The sequence below is a fragment of the Podarcis filfolensis genome (assembly GCF_964270895.1).
Source record: "Podarcis filfolensis genome assembly, chromosome: 13".
NCBI classification, from domain to species: Eukaryota; Metazoa; Chordata; class Lepidosauria; order Squamata; family Lacertidae; genus Podarcis; species Podarcis filfolensis.
The window spans coordinates 22,578,019-22,598,426 of NC_139615.1; the positions used below are offsets into that span (position 1 = coordinate 22,578,019).

A 20,408-nucleotide genomic window follows, 5' to 3' on the forward strand; every position below is an offset into this window, starting at 1 on the left:
CGCAGGGGGACGCATACCCCTAAACATTTTGTGAATCTTTGTACTTTTGTCCATTTACTGTATTTATTTTTTCCCTATTTGAACTATAAAATGGTGATTTTCTTGAGTCAAAATGAGAGTACCCCTAAACATTTTTTTAGAAAAAAGCACTGATTATTATTATTTTAAAAATTGCCTCTCTTTTGCTTTTTATCATCTTGAGATTAATAGTGTGTTGCATCACTATATTCAGCTGCTGTTCGTTGCTTGCCTTAATAATATTTCTTTTGAAAAAGAAACATGATTAGATCCCCGTTTTCTTCTGTGCAACTTAAGGCAGCCTCCGTCAGTTTTCCCCTGCTAATTCCAATGCAGTCCAGCTTCAGCCAGATGACTGCAGTAGATGCCTTCACATGATACATCATGTGCCACTCTGTGCCCTGAAGCATGACATGTGTTCACATCCAGCACCCTGAAGCATGTGAAATTATTAAAAATGTTATGAATTGCTCCGAGCTCATACATTTTCCCCTACAAAAAAGTGCCTCTACTTAAGGGTTTAGGATTAAGGAAGGGCTTTCTTGGTAACAGATAGACAAGCTTAAGCTGCAGCATCTTTCAGTTCAGAAATTAAGGCCTTTTCCCAAGTGGTTCTCCTGCCTAGTGTGTTCCCAAGGGAATATTCCTTTCAGGCCCTCCATCTTCTCCTGGTAAACCTTGTCAAAGTATTCAGACTGTGCCACTGTGAAGTGAGTTTTCCAGTCTCCGCAGATGCCTAGAAAATGAGGACACAGGCAACAATTAAATTCAAACTACCTTTTATTAAACTTCTCTGGAGCTGAGCTTCCCAGCACTTTGCAAGTCAGCTCCTCTGCCCGCCAGAGAAAATAAGCATTGTAAAAGCCAGTGCTACTAGATCAAAGGGTGCCTGTAATTGCCAATGAAATTGTGCAGGACACTTCCAGCAAAGGGAAAAGTGACCGGTGCAAAGGCAGAGTCAGGAGGTCAGAGGTCAAAGTAGAAGCCTTCAGATCTCTCTCTCTCTCTCCCATGGTGCCAGAAGACTTATTTAGACTCTCTGTTATGGCCAGTCAGCCAAGATCTTCTCAAGTTGCTTAACTTTCCCCTTCTGTTTTGTCACTGCCTGCCTCTTAGGCAATGGCAAAGATACTACATTGCTCTCTCCCACCCCATTAACAACCTAATGCTCTACTGTTGCACTAATGCATGCTAATTATCGCCTGGTTTTTAATTTAGGGCTATGGGCCTCAGCACTGATTAATATAAATGGTTTTCGGGTGGCGCGTCTCTGGTCTTGCTGACATGGAGAGGATTCTGCTGTGTCCAGTGGCGTAGCGTGGGGGTGCAGGGGGGGCCGGCCACACTGGGCGCAACATCTGGGGGGCACGCTCGCACTCGCAGTGCTAAAATCCACGGGTTAGGGGGCGCAAATTACTTGCCTTGCCCCGGGTGCTGACAGCCCACGCTACACCATTGGCTGTGTCACCAGATTCTGCTGTGTCACCACACACACATCCCACTCCTGTCCTCACTCCATCTTCGCCCCAGCCATTTTTGATTGTGCAAGGTCACTGGTGGTGCCACCCAAATTCTCTCACCTTTGTTGGCACTGGGGCTGGATTGTTCCTTTATCCGTGATCTGTCTGCCATGGCCCTTCTTCCCCATCTCCTCTGAAACTACGGAAAAAGCTACTGGAGCAAGCCTCACCCTTCCTCAGGAAGGTCCCTTTCTCTTGGTCCATAAATTCCTTGGGAAGCATTGTTGAGTTGCACATGTCATTCCTTCTCATGGCTTCGAAGGAAGTGTTCTCCACCACTGATGTAATCGCTGCCTCATCGAGCTCTTTCCCTAGGAAATGGCAGAGGCGTTCCACAATACCAAACAGGTCCTGAACAGATACAGAGGGGACTAGTGTTCTAGGCAGCAGAAAAAGTAAGACCTATGTTCTTTGATACCTAACTTCAGTCTTAAGGTTTTGTATCCAGAAGTGTGTGTTTTAATGAAATTTGAGATGCTCATAGTGATGAATTGTGCACTCATCCTGCATCATGTCAGAAAACTGTAGAATATACAAAGACCTATTTATCCTGAGCACAGCCAGAGAATTAGTTTCCCAGTTAACCCCAAATCCCTCTGTTATCATGCCCTGGGTTCTAATTTTTGCACAAAACTTGAGGCATAATCACAGCCAAGACGAAAGACTAGAGACAGCTTCTTGAGGTTTCACCATATATTAATAATGGTGTCTGCCTGTTTATGATACTGCAATATCCAATGCAACAACCCCAGGGGAAATGAGTAGGAGGTAGATCTTTAAATAAAGAACAGCAAGATCCTGTACATGTCTACTCCGGGGACTTGCTCCAAGGAAAGTGTGTCCATGACTGCAGCTCAAGTGATGTTTAGGATGCAGTTTAAGAACTGATAACAATGGAAAAGTAATACAGGTTGTGACTCGTGGGATGAATGAAATAAAAGTGGGAGGCGGCATAGGGCAACTGGAAGAGCACATGCTTTGCTCAGAAAAGGTCCCTGGCATCACTAGGTTGGGCTGGGAAAGGCTCTTGTTTGAAACCTGTGGGGCAGTGCAGTAGACTGAGCTAGATGGAGCAATGATCTGGCTTGGTGTATGGGAGGTTCCTATGTTATCCTGTCTAAATTGTCTTTCGCCTCCATCACCTAGCAGACATTTTTGAATTCTGGGTTGCATGCAACACCTAGGGCTGCCATACGTCTGGAATTTCCTGGACATAGTCAGAATTTGGCTGTTGGAAACAGTGTCCAGGCACAAATTGATGAAATGTCCAAGAAAATCCAGATGCATTGTAACCCATGTCGGAAGTGTAGATTTTGGCAAATTTCCTTAAAAATAGCTCAAAAACTACTTTTGTGTCTGAAGGGCAACCCTACCAGCATGGCAATTCTGCTTGGTCTATAAACTTCCATTTGGACAGTGGAATCTCCCCCTCCACTCTCTTGCAGCCCCCTGCTCCCCATTACAAATTCAAAATCTGCTCTATTAAGTTGGGGGACCGTCTGGAACAGACTGGGGGTGAGCTACAAGGAGAAGAACAGGAAGTCCTGCTGTACGGGTAGAACTACATGTGGGTAGCGTTGAATTCAACCCTGATTTTCACTTTGCTAAAACATTGTTTCATTTGTCTTACCAATGAAGAAAGCGTGGAATAGGTTTGCATTCATTTTTCAACCAATGGGGAGGATGCTTTACAGAAACCTTGGAAAGGGTGCGATCTGCCCCATGCTCTCACCTGCTTCAGCTCCTCGTAGCTGATGAAAAGGAGGTTGCTTTTGCCTTTCAGCTTCATCCAACCTGTGACATGGTCAAACCATGATCCAAAAGGTACTGCACCAAGGAATACACGGAGATAGAGACATCAGCAATGGGTGGTGGAAATACTTTTTACAGAAACCCTTTTTTTTACAAGGAAGGGATGTAGCTCACTGGTAGAGCATCTGATTTGCAGGCAGAAGGTGCCAGGTTCAATCTTTGGCATCTTCAGGTAGGACTGGGAATTTCCCTTGTCTGAAACCCTGGAGAGCCACTGCCAGTCATTGTAGACCAGTACTGGGCTAGGTAGACCAATGGTCTGACTCAGAATAAGGAAGCTTCCTACGTTCTCTGCATGAGTAAAGATAATGCACAGAAGGGGGAAAGGGACCAAGCCTGCTGGCCTGGCCCCAATGTCACTGCACCTTGCTGGTCCTGACCCTGACTGCCACACATGCATCCAAGGGTCTGAAAAGGCATGTCTCTGCACATACAGATAGATTTATGCAGGTAAGCAGCCACACAACAGGAACCCATATGAGGATCACGCCATATATGGAGCCACAATTCCCAGCACCCTTAACAAATTACAATTTATTTGATTCCTTGGGGGAAGGCATGACTGTTAATCCAAAAGTGCTTTAAATATGGTGTGGGTGTCCAACAATATCTGGAGGGTCATAGGCAAACCCATAGATAAACCATGCCCTATAAATTTGTCTCAGCTGTTATTTCGAAAGCCACCTGAGTGAGTGGACCCTCATTGCATCTTGTGGCAATGAACTGCTTGGCACATGAACTGGATTTCCACCAAGGACACCCAAATGTCCCAGTCTCTTCTTCTTCCTCCTCTGGCCACCCACCCTCAATCCAACTCACCATCCCCACTCAGGAAACTCTCCAGGAAGTGGTTGAAGGATTCGGGGTTCTCAAACGGGACACACATTTTGGAAAAATGATAGTAAGAAACAAGTACATCCCTGGGGTCCCGCAATGTGTACACCACCTAAGGGAGAAAACTTTTGTTAATTGGTGGGGGTGGGGCATTATCAGTGGGTGAACACTGACTTAGGGTGACTACAGGGAAACCATCTGAGCATTAGGTTGTAAAATTTGGAACTTTGCATGATCCAAGGCTGAACCTCTGTGGTGAAAAATGGCTTTTGCCATTCAGAGTGATAACAGTGAGATGCCAAGGGCAGGTACAGATGAGACCTGGAATATGGTTCACTGGTGAATATGGCAACACCAACACTGATCACTTTAACTAACTATACTATGTAGTTATAATTTTGGTTTTCAAGTCCTTGCAATGAAAATAGCTTAAGGTACTTGAAGCAAAAAAAAAGTCTGGCCTGGAATTATAACCACAACTTTAATGACAAAACTTCCCTCCACCTCTGTAAATAAGCTGCACACCCAACATGGAGTTTTTCGTGCTGAATGGGCTAGACTCACAGTACTACAAAAAGGTTTGTTTTTCTCCTTCACTCCTGGATCAAATGAAATGTTATTTTCCATTTTCAAAGATGTCCTTCCCTTCACGCACAAGCAATCACCATGGCAGTGCCCCTAGACTCTTTGATAGGACCCCAGGCAACTCCATATTCAGCTTCTCACCATTTACTCACCTTAGCTTTGGAGCTGAAGAAGGCTTTGGGGAAGATATGAATGGGGAGGTGACAGGTGAGCAGCCGTGGAGGTGGGAGGAGATGCGCTGCCTCCAGGCCTAGCTGGGTGGTGAACCAGGGGGCACGACAGGAATTAAGCACAGATTGATTCCAGCTTGGATTACCTCCATTGAGGATCAAGCTGAGGATCTCAATCATCCACACTGTTCCTTGATCAAGGAAAGAAAGAAAGAAATCCACAGGTTTAATGAGGGTTGTTATTTTGTCGGTACCCACAAATTCATTTTACTTTAAGCCAAGCACACCATCATTTTCTAACAGTGGCTGGCCCAAAACCATTTGCAAAGCAATCCACCACAATTCCTACATCTGGTTCAAAATTTGGGAGTGGGAGTGGTGAAGAAGAAAACCAGGCTTTGAGTTTGATTTCAAAATATGCAGTGCAAACCTTCCTGTACATGCCGACTCATAAGTTTATCCCTTTGAGTTCAATGGGGTTTACTCTCAGGAAAGTGGATAGAGGATTACATCCTTAATAACATTTCCCAAACATTCAAATTCAAGCAACATTTGAATCTGAATCAATTCTGAATCAAGCAAGTTTGATTTTGGATTTTGAGCAATCCCATGTTTCATTTTTTGGCATTCGGTGTTTAAGGCTGGTATTACAGAATTTAAAACCTTAAGTCTTTCTAAAGAATGTTAAGGCCATTGTCTTAATTATCCAGTTTCCAGATTCAGTTATGTTGTCCTTTAATTCCCCCGCCTAAAAACTAAACAACTACAAATGTTTCCAGGGGTGGGAAGCAAGTTACAGAAGCACATATAAACAGCTACATTTTTGCAAGTGCACGAGAAAAGATGGGATTGTAATAATTTGTTTAGGAGAAAGCTGGCCTGAATTCATAGTAGGTCCAAACATAATGGGCAGGGCTCTGCATTCTGTGATTCTATACAAATGTAGAATGTCTTTCCGTTTTGAAATCCCATTCCCCACCCGATTCCCGAGCAGGAATCCCACTCCTACCAGACTTGGGGTAAGTCACATTGAAGATGTCGTCATCTCGCACTTCAAACTCATTCTCAGCAAAGCAAAGGTTCTCCACAGAGTTATATCCAGGGGGGAACTTTATCCCCTTATAATGGACATACTGGACAGCCATCTCCTATGGAGCAAAAAAAGAGAATTCAACATGGGGACAAAGCACCAGTGAAACTGTGGGTTCTTGATGCAGATGGGTGGGTCTACTGTAGAGTGTGTTCAGGTGTCAGGATCCAAGCACACAATGGTTTTGAATGGAGGTTTGCCATCGCTGTGCCCTGGCCAATGGAGGGAACTGCGGGGAGGCCAGCCAAAGAAGTCTCCTTGCTCCACTAAGCTGTGGCCAGTCATGAAAGCCTTTGAGCCAAGCTAGGTGTACCTCAGTGAGGAGAGCTTTCCATAGATGTGGAGCTGCCACTGAACAAGCTCTTCATAGGCCCCAGCACTACATACTTCTTTCCTGTGTGGGGCAACCAGCAAACCTTATCCACAGATCCATATTCGAAGAAGACATTCTCTTCTATCTTTGGGCCCCACACTGTCCAGGACTGTAACTGTAAGCACATTGAATTGGGCCTAGAAAACAACTGGTAACCAGGAAAGCTGCTTTAAAATGGAATTTATACCCAGCTTGCCACTCCCATAAGCATCCTGACTGTGGCACTAGTTGCAATTCCTGAACCAACTTGAAGGACAGATCATAGTAGTCAAACTTGGAGGTTACAAGGGCATGGCTACCTTTGGTGCACCAGCTAAAGCCAGACATTAGTATTCTAGCTGCTGCACAATGATGGTTCAGTGAAGTGATCGTCGTGATTTGGGGAGCAACTCAAACTATGCACCTCCTTCTTTTTCTATATTTTTGCAGGTGTTGGTGTTTTCTGTTAGCAACAACAATATTGTCTCACACTGTTCCTTCTCTCTCCAAAAGTAAAAACAAACAAAAAAAATTTTTTCCCTTCCAGTAGCACCTTAAAGACCAACTAAGTTAGTTCTTGGTTAGTCAAGAACTAAGTTAGTTCTTGGTTAGTCAAGTAAGTTAGTTGGTCTTTAAGGTGCTACTGGAAGGGGGAAATTTTTTTTTTTGTTTTGACTATGGCAGACCAACACGGCTACCTATCTGTAACCAAAAGTAAAAAAAAAGAAATAATAAAGGTCTGGTTGTTGTTGTTTTAATAAGAGGTGACAATCAGGAAGCAGGCCTGGAATATTCCTGAATGAGCCAGATGGCTCTTTGCCCCTCATATCTAGGAATGTGAACTAGGGCCTATATGGAACCAGTAACCGGACTGCTGAACGGGACCCAATAGTAGGTATTTCCTTGTGTGGGCCCTGCTTTAATGTTGTTTCTATGTGCTGTGAAGTACTGATACATGAGCCCTCTTTGCCCCATGGCATGTAGAAACTGTAAGGGCCACAGGCGAACCAGCCAATGCCCAGCAAGAGGTGGAGCATAGCAACCTTCTTGAGATGGTAAGCTTGATGTTGCATTTGCAGGAACACACACACACACACTCAATTTCCTCTAAATCTGCTTACTCACCTGTACAATAATATGGCTTCCTTGGATGTGTAGGGAGCAGGAGAAGTTCCAGGAGACCACAGCAAAATTGCAGGGATGGGTGGGATAACGTGGTAACGTCTGCTGCCAAAGAGTAGCGGGCAGCTAAATCTCCCACCCGCTTGCCCCAAGCTCAGCCTGCCTGCTTCTTCTTCAGAAGGTCTTTATTAATCTTCTCATGTGCCTCAGCAGCAGCAGCAGCGACCCAAAGGCAAATCATTAACAGAATGTCCCGCACAGTCTATACAGCCCTCGCTGACCCTGGCTTTAAACAAAAAAGAAATGTGCATGGGTGGAAATAATGTGAATCAGATGTTGTGAGTCTCATTCATAAGCAGGCCTTGTTGCTGCGGCTGGAATGCTTGTTGTTGTTAACCCCATCACCTGACTCCTCCTCCTCAGCCTTTCCTTGTCCACTTGAATTCAAAAGATGAAGATTTCTGCATCGTCCTAAAGTATTTCCCCCCCTGCTTTTGCTACGAACCGAGTTGCTAGTTCACTGGATAAGCTTAGCCCATCTCCGTCGATGGAGTGAAAAATCGGAAAGAAACACAAAGCATGCTTATTTGCAGGAAAGTACTGGTGGCCGAGGCCCATTGGGACTGCTGGAGCAGAAGGCAGGCAGACCCACAGGTGGTGGAGGGGGCTAAGGAGCAGGAAGCTGATAGGCAACGCTACCCCCCGGACTGGTTGCAAGATGACAGGCAAGCTGGTGGTTGGTTGAGGGCACACTGAGCTTGGTGAAGCAGTGCCCCATTCATTGTAATTGACCACTCACCACTGGCTTAGAATCTGCTTAAATATGACGCCCCCCAAAGCCCTTAACCTTTATGGTTGTGGATGTTTTATCCACAAGCAAAGCTGGCATGAGGGGGCGGAGAGGGGGAGAGACCACAGCTGGCAGTTTGGAAGATGCAAGCTCAACCCGGCATCCTTGGGCAGCAGCCAGGCCTCAACATCCTTGCAGGTCCCACCTGCCCTGAACCCTGCTTGCTTTTTTAAAAAAGATTCAGCCTGGTGCTCTGAGCAGCTAATTCCAGCCGACATTTTAATTCACCACAATGTCTCTGATGTAGCATCACTCTCTCTGGGTCCAGAAACAGTGGCTAGATCCAGCTGCTCGGGTACTGCATGTACATACATGGATGGCTCAGCTGGTAGAGCATGGGACTCTTCAGCTCAGGGCCATGGGTTCAAGAGCTTCAAGCTTCTAGCTGGAACTGAAACTGTATCTTTGGGAGCTCACCAGCACCCTCTTTTCAGACCCCTCTGTGCTTCAGGTATGCCTCTTTGCTTCCATTTACTTCTACATTTATCAATGAATACTGCAGACATCTTAAATCCCCAAGGAATGTTTCATTCAAAAAGCAGCGGGGGGGGGGGGACCCAGAGGCAGTACCCCAGCACTCCTCAGCCCTCAGGAAAGTGCAGAGTGCAGAATAACACATTACATCTCTGAAGGTTAGAACCTTCTATCTTATTTTCTCAGTGTATTTATGACATATATGTATCCTTATTCTTCCTCAGCCAAGCTGAAATATCCACTTTGGTAATGAATTGCCAGACTGAATAATGACTGTGATTATGCAAGAGGCAGCCTTGATAGTAGGTTCCCATCCGATAGAATATGTATTTTAAGAAAGTAGATATTTTCAGCTTGGCTGTGAAATGCTTTGCCCTTGGGAGTTAGTTACTGTGTGAATTACAGAGGAGAGAGAGAGAGAGAGAGAGAGAGAGAGAGAGAGAGAGAGAGAGAGAGAGAGAAACGTTGTTACATGTTCTAAAGGGGTTTCCCTTGATGATGTAATTTCTTTTCCCCATCAACTCTTAACAGGCTACATGTTTGTGTGTAAAGTGGGATCTTGATGAGGAAGAAAATGGTTTGAAATGTCAGTGAGCCAATTTCCCAAGGGAAAGACATTGTGTTTTATAAATTGGATGGTTGACATGCTTTGCGGTAGAATCCTAGACCAATGCATGTAAGTCCCATGGAATTCAATGGGTCTTATTTTACGCTGGTGGGTATAGGAACGTGGCCTTACAGTTCAAGTACTTGAAACTAAAACCTGTTATGCACAATAGGACTTCCTGCCCAGCGAGTGACTACAGAATTGCAGTCTTAAGGCCCTTGATAGACACCATTACATTTGAAAAGTATCATGTTTGGAATAAATAGACAGTATTTTTATATTGTTTCTCTGACTCCTTATCATATCTCTCCCCCGCCCGCCCTGTCCAATTTTGTCATGTTTTGGCACATGTTGTTTTGATACTATTTTATTATTGTTGATGTTAATTCATTATAGAATTGTAGAGTTGGAAGGGACCGCAAGGATCAAGCCCAGCCTGTTGCAGTATAGGAAAATTTCTGCTCAACGGGGGACTCAAACCCTTGACCTTGAGACTGAGTCTCATGCTTTACCAACTGAGTTACGGTAATTTGTAATATATATACCTAAGCATTTTTGTGATGGCGTATATAAAGTATGCTTTACATATCTGAATTGCCAGGTTTTATAGGACTGTGTCCAGAATAGGTGGTACCAGCTAGCTTCCATGAGATGGGCTTTGTTTACAATACTTTTTACATGTCACATAAATGGGGGCTAGCCTAGGGGTGCTGTTTCTGATTTTTATGCCTCATGAGAATAGCCATTTTGTCAGCATAGGCCAATAGGTGTGAATAAGATACTTTTGATGCTCAGGCTGTGTTGTTGCTTATGTAGTCAAAAGGGCACTATACACTCAGAAAAGTTAACTAAGGTTGACCTACGTCCGGAATTTCCCAGACATATCCAGAATACTGCAGTCAAAAGCAGTGTCTGGGCATAAAATCCGCAAGTATGGCAATCCGTATCAGCAGTATCATCTTTGCCAATTTCCCTTAAAAATAGCCGTGGGGGGGGGTGTACATTTTTTGTGTGTGTGTGTGTGTGTGTGTGTGTGTGTGTGGAAAAAAACCTCAACAACTTTGGGCAAAACTGAAAAAAGCTCAACATTGCCAAAAAACAGCAACTTTTGTGTCCCGATTTTCACTTTCTGAAATACGACAACCCCAAGTTAATGGCAGAAGGTTTGCAGAAGTACAGAAAAGTTTCAAAACCTTTCTCCCCATCAACAAAAAAAGAGGGGTGTGCAATGAAGACTTTGTGCACTGTGGCCAAAAAAATGTTCCCCGTTGTGAGGGGTGTGTGTGGAAAATTAGGGAGAATAGAGTATCCTCAACAGAAACACTCAACCTTGCAACTTTTTTCTTACTCACAAAAATCATAAAAGTATATAATTGGGGAAAGATCCACAATAGTTTCCCAGATTATGGATGGTCTCCACCTTTTCTGAGGTAACTTTCAACCATAACACCTGTTTGCACCAAGGCAGGACCCTTCCCTTCCTTGCTTCTCTGCACAGGTGTCCTCTGTTACCTCTGGACTCCCACCCCGTTTTTTAGTTGGGGGTGAAATCTGAATTTGGCAAAGGGAGCCCAGTCTCTTACTCCTCCATGCCCTCTAGTGGAAGAGCCCTGAACATGCAGGATCTGTGGTGATCTGTAGAGCTTAAATAGCTTGGAAAGTCAAAGTCAGAGATCAATTTGTTTCCACAAGAATGACCGGCCTATTTTGATTGTATGGTTTAAATTTGGTTTTAACAGGTAATTCCAAATGTATCCAAGAGGAAAGTATTTAAGCCTTGGTCAATTCTATCTCTCCACAACTGATGAGGTGTCTCCAGGGCACATTAAGAGTGTCATAAATCTGAGACCAAACTTGTTATCTCTCATTCTGGGCTCTGAGGTCCGAATTGCTTTCATAACATCACCTTTAAAAAAGGCATCTCAGCAACTTATTAAATTAACATTGTTATGGGCAGGCAGAGTCTTCTTGTTGTTAGGCTGTTCAAGAGGTTTGGACTTTATGGGTTTCTAGGTTCTGAATTCAAATCACTGTAAAAGATGGAACAGTGAGGTTCTAGTCAAGATCAAGATGGCAGTCAGCAACAACCACCAAATGAAAACTTTGTGGCAGGTCACATTAAGCTTATTGGTGTGCAGGTCTGTTAATCAGGCCACAATATCAGAATCCAGGCCTGGTGGTGATGGGTTTCTAAAACACCAAAAAGGTTACCCTTAAAAATCACCCCGAAGCCACAGGGAGTTTTACATGCTCTCTCACACACACATACACAGAAGTAGAGGTCAATGGTCAAGGCAGGGGTTCAAACCTTGCCTCTGTTATGAACCCACTTGTCTCTGGCAATCCACCGCCCTTTCAGCCTCAGCCCCTGCGTCTGCAATATGGAGATAATTCTGGCATGTAAGGATAACAGAGGCAATGGTTTGATTCAGAGTTCAACATAAAAAGATGTGTGTTGTTCCTTCTCCTCTTCATCATCCCCTTGTGGGTGTTGAGATTAGCTTCTGCTTCTAGTCTGCTGATTCAGTTAGATTCTAAATGCACCAAACTACTGATTTGTGCAAACCATATTGCCCTCAAATCCGGAACCCAAACTATGTTCTGTTGCAAAATAAAATCTCCTAATCTCTTTTCCCTTGTGTGCAAAAGAAGGGGAAGGGAAAGCGCACCCTCATAACAGCAGATGATGGATTGCCATTGTGTCTGAATGTGAACTATTGAGAGATCCTTATTTAAATTCTAAGTATATGTTAAACTAAGGTAAAGGTAAAGGACCCCTGGACGGTTAAGTACAGCCAAAGGCGACTAAGGGGTTGCAGCACTCATCTGGCTTTCAGGCCGAGGGAGCCGGTGTTTGTCCACAGACAGCTTTCCAGGTCATGTGGCCAGCATGACTAAACAGCTTCTGGCATAACGCAACACTGTGACGTAAGCCAGAGCGAACAGAAATGTCGTTTACCTTCCTGCCACAGCGGTACCTATTTATCTATTTGCACTGGCATGCTTTCGAACTGCTAGGTTGGCAGGAGCTGGGACAAAGCAACAGGAGCTCACCCCGTCGTGGGGATTCGAACCGCCAACCTTCTGATCGACAAGCCCAAGAGGCTCAGTGGTCTTAGACCACACACATAATTAACACCATTTGAATCTCATGTGCGAGAGTATGGTGAACAGACAACCTTCAGTTTGTGGATGTGAGATCCGCTGATCTTCTCAATTTGGTTACCCCATAGAGCACAGGAATTTTTTCATCCCACAAATAATCTACATGCATGTGGAAATCACAAGACATAAAGAAAATAAAAAGAGGATTGCTTTTTAATTGAAATTATTATTATTATTTGTATTCCGCCCCTATAACTGTAGCTCTTAGGGCGGTTTACAATTTAAACATATAGATGGCATTTTCCCTAGCTTATTTCTGTAATACTGCAAACACCACCTCTTGCTCAAAGGCAGCAGTAGAGGGAAGGAGGCCCATTGTGTCAATAGCTTGACATTCTGCCTAAGCTACAATAGAGAAGAAAGGTTAAGACCTCCTCCCTCCCATTCTGTGTACAGACAGGCCTGGCAAGTCAATCTTACATCAACAATGATGACAGGTCAGCGCATCCTGCACTGCACCTGAGGGTAGCAGGCTAGCTTAGGTGGCATATGGCAAGCCTCGTGGTACCTCCAGCCCCGACCTCCAGCATCTGCTACCTGAGACAGCTGCTTCGCTCTACCTAATGGTAAGGCTGGCCCTGCATAATACAATACACAAACAAACACACTCTCACAACACTGTGAGAGACTTGGCATTGACCCACATTTTTATAAAAAGAATCCACAAATTACAGTACTTTTTTTGGAAGTTCTGTAAGCACCTGCAAATATGCAAGGTACTATAAGTCAGCAATACTGCCCATCAGGGTATAAGACGACAATACTCAGAACTATGGCTGTGGACCACATTATGCAAATTAAGCCAATGTGCATACATTTGCTTATATTACACAATTCTGTTTTTGCTAGCTAAGGAAAAGGACAAAGGGTTACCCAGAGCACTGCAGCTCCTGTAGATTTCCTGCTCAGCCCTATGGCTCCGATTTGCAAAACTACACCACGCATGGTTTTCAACATTATTTCTATAATCTTATGGACTAAAAACATGCTTGCAGGATGAAAAACCAAGCTACAGCACAGATTCTCAGAGGGTGCAATTTTGTGTGAAATACACGGAGCCCTGATCCTCATACTCCAGATACTATTTATTTTCGTGCTGCTGCAGGGGCGGGGAACCATAGTGCATTTGTGTACAACAACGCATGCCCAGGCAAGCTTGAGCATGGCTTGGGGAATGTGCAAAAGGGCATGCAAGTGATGCTCTCCATCCACCGCAACAGGCACGCGTGGCACTGATGCAGGTTGGAGCGCACAGGTGAACAGAAACTGCTGCGTTTCTGTTAGTCAGGGAAAGTAAAGTTACATCGAATGGCAAATTATTCTTTGCGTCTGTCCTTGCTATCCATCCCGGTGGATTCGCTGGTGCTGAAGGAGGTTGGATGGGTGCGCAAAGCCCTTCTGGCAGATGGAGCACTTGTACGGGGTCTCGCCAGTGTGCACCTTCTCGTGCACGGCCAGGTAGGCCAAGTCTTTGAAGAGTTTGCTGCAGTGCCGGCACCGGTGAGGCCGCTCGGTGCTGTGGACGCGCTGGTGTTGCAGGAGGAGCGAGGGCCGTGCAAAGGCCTTGCCGCACGTGGCGCAGGCGTAGGGGCGCTCGCCGGTGTGAGACCTCGCATGGATGGCCAGGTACGAGGACTGCTTGAAGGCCTTGCCGCACGTGGCGCAGGCAAAGGGCCGCTCCCCCGTGTGCACCCGCTCGTGTGAGGCCAGCGCGTTGGACTGCTTGAAGGCCTTGCCGCAGAGGACGCAGGAAAACGGGCGGTCCCCGGTGTGCACCCTCTCGTGGACGCGCAGGCTGTGTCCGTAGGCGAAGCGCTTGCCGCAGACGCCGCAGACGTGGGGCTTGTCATCGCAGTGCTGCCGCTGGTGCAGGAGGAGGGCCCCCGCCGCGGCAAAGCCTTTCCCGCAGGTGGTGCAGGCAAAGGGCCGTTCCGCGCAGTGCGTCAGCACGTGCCTCTGCAGCTCGTAGGGAGTCTTGAAGCGCTTGGCGCAGGCGGCGCAGCGGTGAGGGCGCTCCCCCGAGTGGATGCGCCGGTGCTCGGCAAGGTTGGAGGCGCGCTTGAAACGCTTCCCGCAGAGCTCGCAGCGATGGGGCCGCTCTTCCGTGTGCACGAGGGCGTGGCTCTTGTAGTCCGAATGGCGCTTGAACGAGGCCTGGAGCGGGAGAGGGAAAGCGGGGCAGAAAGCAACAGACTGACACACACGCAGCAACCCCTAGGGATCCCCTGCCGGACAGAGAGGAATAATTTCCGGTGCCTGCTCCTCTGCACAAATTGCCTCTTGTCATTTATCATATGGATAAAGCCACACAGAAAGAAGATGGTCATCTATTTAATTTGGAATGTATAACTGGTTTTATTATTTGTGTTATGATTTGGTATGTTATTAATTGGAAAGTTATTAATGGAAAATTAACAAAAATTATTTACAAAAAGAAGAAAGAAGATGGTCATCTTTTTGGATTTTTGTATGGCTTAACCATGAAACATCCTTATGTAAGGCGCTCTGATTGCTTTTGAATGACTGGTGGCTACCAGCTGTTGCCCAAAATGAAAAGAATGCCTTTGGCTTTCCTGAGCTGTTGCCATTCCATCAGAATACCTGAACTGCTTCCACCCCAGCTGGTTGTTATATATGAGAACTGCAACTTTACAATGGTGTTGCTGGACTATAACTCCCATCAGCCCCAGCCAGCATGGCCAGTGGTCAGAGATGGTGGGAGTTGCAGTCCAGCAACATATGGAGGCCCTTAGTTATTGCAATATAAAGAGCACAAAACACAAACGCACACATATACATCCCTTACTATTTCCTCCCAAGGAAAATGCTGCAGGGAAAGACTCTGCCCTAGATGGTGTTTACAGGCCCGGGAAAGCAGGAAGCATGAAACAATACCTCAAAATACGAGTTGGAGTTTTACCTTGCTCCAAAGGCTAATCATGGGAACCCAACAGTTTAGTTCTCTGTGTTTTTCCCCTTTCATTCTCATTTCTAACTTCCTGCCTGCTTTCACCCGCCTCACCTGGCACAGTTGGCAGCAGAAAGGGCGTTCCTCATTGTGCACCACTTCATGGCTGAACAGCTCCCATGCCCGCTTGAAAGCCTTGGCGCAGATGGCACACTGGAATGGCTTCTCGTCCACAATCACCTCCCGGATCTCAAAATCCTCCCCTCTGCAGAGCTCCAAACGCTGCGGCAGGCACGGCGAGAGCGCCACCTTCGTAGCGGGCACCAGCTTGGCTGAGGAATACACCCCATCTTCATTTATCAGCTGCACCACGTCATCTGAGCGGGGAGCTTGGGTGTCTAGATTCTCCCGCACCTCCTGCCCATTCTCCGCAGTTCCCTTCTTCTTGCAGGCACCCTGAGACCGTAGATGCCTCCCATGGGAAGGCCCAGCTTCCTCCATGCTGCCTACAGGCCTGCCCACCTCCTGGGCCACAAACCCTTGCTTTCTACACTGCTGGGGCTTGTGGCTAGAGAGGGAGGAGTGTTGCAGTTCTGCCACCCTCACCTCAGTCTTGGAGGTGGCAGCGGTGGCATCCTTGCCTTGCAATGAGACACACAGAAAGTGCTTTTTCCTAGAGTGGCCTATAGAGCTTCCGGTGAAGTCCAGCTCCTTCTCACCATCGTTCCAGTCCTCCAGGGATACCGGCAGCTCGGATCCCTCAGAGCCATTCTCAGGTATGCGACATGGTGAGAAATCCACTTCATGGGCAGGAGAAGAGGGAATGTCCACCATGGCGGGTGCTGCTAACTTCACGAGCCCACTCCTCTACAAGAAATGACAAAAAACGAGTAATTTGCTTAGTGTTTCTTATTCCCGTCCAAAGCACTTCACATACTCCTCTCACTACCAACACTGTCTGGTAGGTCAGCGTTGTTATCACTGAAGATAAGACTACAGCTGAGGGATGGTGGCTTGCCCAAAACCACCTAGTAAAACACACAACTCAAAATCATAGTCATTTATGTTTGCCACTATTGCGGCCCGTGTTTTGTTAGCCCCAAAATGGAAAACAGGCAAGGTCTCAACCAAAGGAGAGTGGCAGCTTGACAGAATATGTGCAGCTTGCAGACTTAACATATAGAATAAGAGAACAAGATGAACATATGTTTAGAGAAGATTGGAAAACATTTATTGAATATATGTGAAATAACTGTGTACAGCTGAAAACACTGGCAGCATTAAGATAAACAAGTTAAAATGGATGTAATAATGGAATACTGAATGGTATAGTTTCTGTAACTATATGATATGTAAAATGAACCATGGAAAGAGAAGAAGGAAAGTTATTGATATTTTTAAACTGTAAAACAGAAAATTCAATAAAAATTACACACACACACACACACACATCATAGTCATTACATGACACCAATTCAAGACCAAAATGTGTTTCTCAGTCTAGCCACATTCACCTGGTGAGCATGGTCCTCTCCTCTCCAAGCTCTGGATCTTTTGCCTCTCTGTGTGCTGATGATGTGTTTGGGCAGTTGGTAAATTGGGGAAGGGCCATAGCTCAGGGTTTAGAGCACATGGTTTGCATGAACAAAGTCCCAGGTTCGATCCCCGGCAACTCCAGCTAGGACTCCTGGCTGAAACCCTAGAGAGCCACTACTGACAGTAGTATTGGGTGAGATGGGCCAATGGGCTGACTCAGTAGAAGGCAGCTTCTGATGTTCTTAGGTAATTTGGTTCCAGAAGCGGCCTCAATATTGCTCCAGCAGGGGCAGCTGCAAGCCAATCAATGAGAAAAGCAGGTCGCATTTTGCTGGCTCAGGAAGGGCAGTTTCATATGTTAAAGAAGTTCATATAACATGATGGAACATTCAATCCGTGTGCACGTTTACCAAGTCTGTTTTGCAGCATGCACACAACTGCATGCACTAGAAAAACACAAGCACACAAGGCTAAGCAGAGCAAATATACAATTGTACAATAATCCTGTGTGAATGATATATTCTCTGCAAAGAAACCTTTTTCATGTAAATTTTGTGTTGTGTTCTAAGCCATCCTAATATCTACAATGTGTGCCTGTAAGATGTTATATACTCCATAACTTGGAACGATATACTGTTTTGTTAGTGTGAAATACAGCTTGATTTCCCAAGACACTTTATAATGCCAACAAAGTACATACGCGGTGCATACGAAAATATTCCAAGTGTTTGTGTGTGTGTTTCTGCAAGGGAAAAATCAAGTTTCCAACCACAACTACTAGCTATTGCGTTATGGGAAAGGGTGCCTTCTGTTTCTAAGAATATTCTTGTGCATTTCCAGATTCTCCAAGTATCATGAAACCTGGCTGCTGCAAAGCAGTAAAGGCCTAATGGGAGGCACTACTAGGTATTTAAAGGACTTGGGGCATAGTCCAATGACACAAACTTACTCAAAATATTAATATGTTAACTCATCATAAATGGGTCTGGAAAATTAAGGTGGTACATGGATGGAGTCTCAGCAGCACTGAGATGTGCAGGGTGCCCAACTGACCTATAGGCTTTTTTTTTTTTTTTAAAGGAAGGTTTTACACAAGAGAGAGAAGGAATGTGGGATATGTGGCCCACCACAACAGGCCCAGGGCTTGGGTCCCCTCAGCCACTTTCTAACAACGGCCCTGGTATTAAGGAGTGCCACTACTTTCATCCAAAATGGCGGAAGCCTCAGGAGTCAAGTGATCTGCCACATTTTCATATACTTACTTAAATGAAGGTCTTCATTTTAAGACTATCGGCGAGTGAAATGGGAGTGTGGATCCTGCCACTATCATCCTTTCAAAATGGCAGTTGGCAGCAGTATGGGCCATCTCTTCAGTGACTAATCCAACAAAGAACAATGCTGAGAGTTACCAGTAACTGGTCTCCTTGACCCTATGCAAAAAAATAGGAGAAAACAATAAAAAATATGACTGGAGGCCACACAAACACATGCAATGTGGTGTTGTCTACTGATGACATTCCCCACCACAGGAAATTCACCACAATATACGGCATGTAATCCATGATCCAATCTTCTTAGAATATATATATATATCCACGAATCTACTATGGGCAAATGCTCTAAACAGCTTCTCCTTTGAGAATGACTGACAGACAAAACATCCCTACCTTGAAGGCACAGAAATTCAAAATACCCCTGGGACTACTGGATTTCAGCAAGACCTGCTGAAATTAACCCAGCAGGTGACACCTCAAATAAGATTTGGGAGGTTTACTAGGTTCGTGGAAGGTGGAGAGCACAGTACCGCAAGACAGAACCTACAGTATATGGTGATTGATTTTGCTACTTCTGTTTGTTGGTATGTTGGTTTATTAAAAAATGTTAACCCCCCCCCATCCCAATTCTATCCTGCCTTTTTTCTTTTATTTAGGTAAGGAAGAAGTGCGGGTGGCAGATCAAATGGCATTACTGCCGTCATCCTGCTGAGCGGAGGGGAGAGATTGGAATTCCCATATTGTTTCACAAACTGTGTGTAGCACGTCTGAATCCACTGCTAATAAGGAAAATGGGGGCGGAAGGCAGAGGCGGCCGACCACCTCGGCATTGCTAAAATAAAATAAAATCAGGTTCCCCACTTCCTTCATGGGGCAAGTCAAGGATCCCACGTCCCTCCTTCCACCTCTGGGGGGAGGGCTCTCCCTTCTGACCCTCCCCTTCGAGGATGGCTCAGGTGTTGCCACGGGGGCACTGGCAGCCTTTGGGGATCTGGGTTCACGGAGCCGCGCCCGAGAGGGACTGCACCGCCTCCCTCTGTGGGCGCCCTAGGGTAGGGTGGCGCGGACCCCTTCCTCGCCTGCCTGCCTGCGGGAGTCGGGAGAGAGGGGGGCGGCGAGCCTTGCCGCGACTCACCCTGCGGAGCCGCCCGCCTCCTCTGTCTCGCTCCTCCTTCCTCCGCCCCTTTCGCGCCGGCGCCGCTTCGGAGCTCCCCCAACCCGACCCCTTCCTGGCGAAACACGCGATCGCACCAAGAGTTGGGCCGCCCTCCTCTTCCTCTCGGCAGACCCGGCAGCACTTCCAGGAGGCGGCAGCTGCAGCAGCAACGCTGGTGCATGTCTTAGCAGGCCCCCAACACACACACCCCGCTTGCTTTCCATCGCAAGTGCGCATGCACCGTCTCGCTGCCCCCCCCCCCCCGCTTTGGATTCCGCAGTGGATCAAGCATCGAGGATCAAGCACTCTTCCCTTTCCCTCCCGCGCCATTGGTCGCCCCCTTTCTTTGCTTCATAGGGCCAACTCCTAAGGGCCCAGGGGCCCTTAGCTCCGCCCCAGTAAAATATTTGAGCCCCTCCCTCGTTAGTGGGCATTGTAGTGCAAATGATGTGCTGCGTCATACTCCCTCCCCCCCTCCCATCATAGAATTGTACAGTTGGAAGGGACCCGCAGAGTCATCTAGTCCAGCCCCCAGCACTGCAGGAATCTCAGCTAAAGCATCCATGGCAGATGGCCACCCAGCCTCTGCTTGGAAACCTCCAAGGAAGGAGAGGCCAGCACCTCCTAAGGGAGACTGTCCAACAGCTCTTATTGTCAGAATGCTCTTCCTGATGTTAATTAGTGAAATACACTCAGAGTCGCAAAGTGATTTCATGCTCTTTATTCAGCTCATAGTGGTGAGGAGGAATGAATGAAAGTCCCCTCAAGGTATCTGTTTTATATACATTATTTACACAATGGGCTGCACATGATTGGCTAATTCCGGAATTCTACTGTAAGCCAATCAGGTTGTGGATTCACTTCTATCTGGAGCATGATTGGGTGGTTCCTGCCAACCAATCATACTGCTGCATTGTTCTAGGACCAATCAGACT

General features: G+C 46.2%; 2 protein-coding genes across 6 annotated transcripts; both read right to left on the reverse strand.

Annotated features, from left to right (window-relative positions):
- Positions 1–7,868, reverse strand: SULT2A1 (sulfotransferase family 2A member 1). Of its 3 annotated transcripts, none has more exons than XM_083582224.1 (7): positions 7,507–7,868; positions 5,949–6,084; positions 4,922–5,130; positions 4,170–4,296; positions 3,271–3,365; positions 1,709–1,889; positions 1–754 (listed from the first exon to the last, which is right to left on the reverse strand). In XM_083582224.1, the coding sequence occupies exons 2-7, from the start codon at positions 6,082–6,084 to the stop codon at positions 603–605; spliced, it is 900 nt and encodes a 299-aa protein (XP_083438350.1). In that variant the 5' UTR covers positions 7,507–7,868; the 3' UTR covers positions 1–602. The 3 variants fall into 3 exon arrangements, with proteins under 3 accessions (XP_083438350.1, XP_083438348.1, XP_083438349.1); XM_083582222.1 differs by having other exon boundaries at positions 5,949–6,087; XM_083582223.1 differs by lacking the exon at positions 7,507–7,868 and having other exon boundaries at positions 5,949–6,906.
- Positions 7,869–12,730: 4,862 nt separating this feature from the next.
- On the reverse strand, positions 12,731–19,683 carry LOC310747625 (uncharacterized protein). 3 transcript variants are annotated; one of them, XM_083582213.1, is made up of 4 exons: positions 19,453–19,683; positions 18,306–18,473; positions 15,622–16,374; positions 12,731–14,753 (listed from the first exon to the last, which is right to left on the reverse strand). In XM_083582213.1, the coding sequence occupies exons 3-4, from the start codon at positions 16,339–16,341 to the stop codon at positions 13,938–13,940; spliced, it is 1,536 nt and encodes a 511-aa protein (XP_083438339.1). In that variant the 5' UTR covers positions 16,342–16,374; positions 18,306–18,473; positions 19,453–19,683; the 3' UTR covers positions 12,731–13,937. The 3 variants fall into 3 exon arrangements, with proteins under 3 accessions (XP_083438339.1, XP_083438341.1, XP_083438340.1); XM_083582215.1 differs by lacking the exon at positions 19,453–19,683 and adding an exon at positions 18,711–19,015; XM_083582214.1 differs by lacking the exon at positions 19,453–19,683 and having other exon boundaries at positions 18,306–19,015.
- Positions 19,684–20,408: the final 725 nt, after the last annotated feature.

Excerpts from the sequence above, each read along its gene's own strand:
- LOC310747625 (XM_083582213.1), bottom strand. The coding sequence starts at position 16,341 with ATGGTGGACATTCCCTCTTCTCCTGCCCATGAAGTGGATTTCTCACCA. Across the intron at positions 14,754-15,621 it reads TCTGCTGCCAACTGTGCCAG|GCCTCGTTCAAGCGCCATTC; the intron begins GTGAGGCGGGTG and ends CTCCCGCTCCAG.
- SULT2A1 (XM_083582224.1), bottom strand. The coding sequence starts at position 6,084 with ATGGCTGTCCAGTATGTCCATTATAAGGGGATAAAGTTCCCCCCTGGA. Across the intron at positions 5,131-5,948 it reads TGTGACTTACCCCAAGTCTG|GAACAGTGTGGATGATTGAG; the intron begins GTAGGAGTGGGA and ends TCCTTGATCAAG. Across the intron at positions 3,366-4,169 it reads GAGTTTCCTGAGTGGGGATG|TACCTTTTGGATCATGGTTT; the intron begins GTGAGTTGGATT and ends TCCTTGGTGCAG.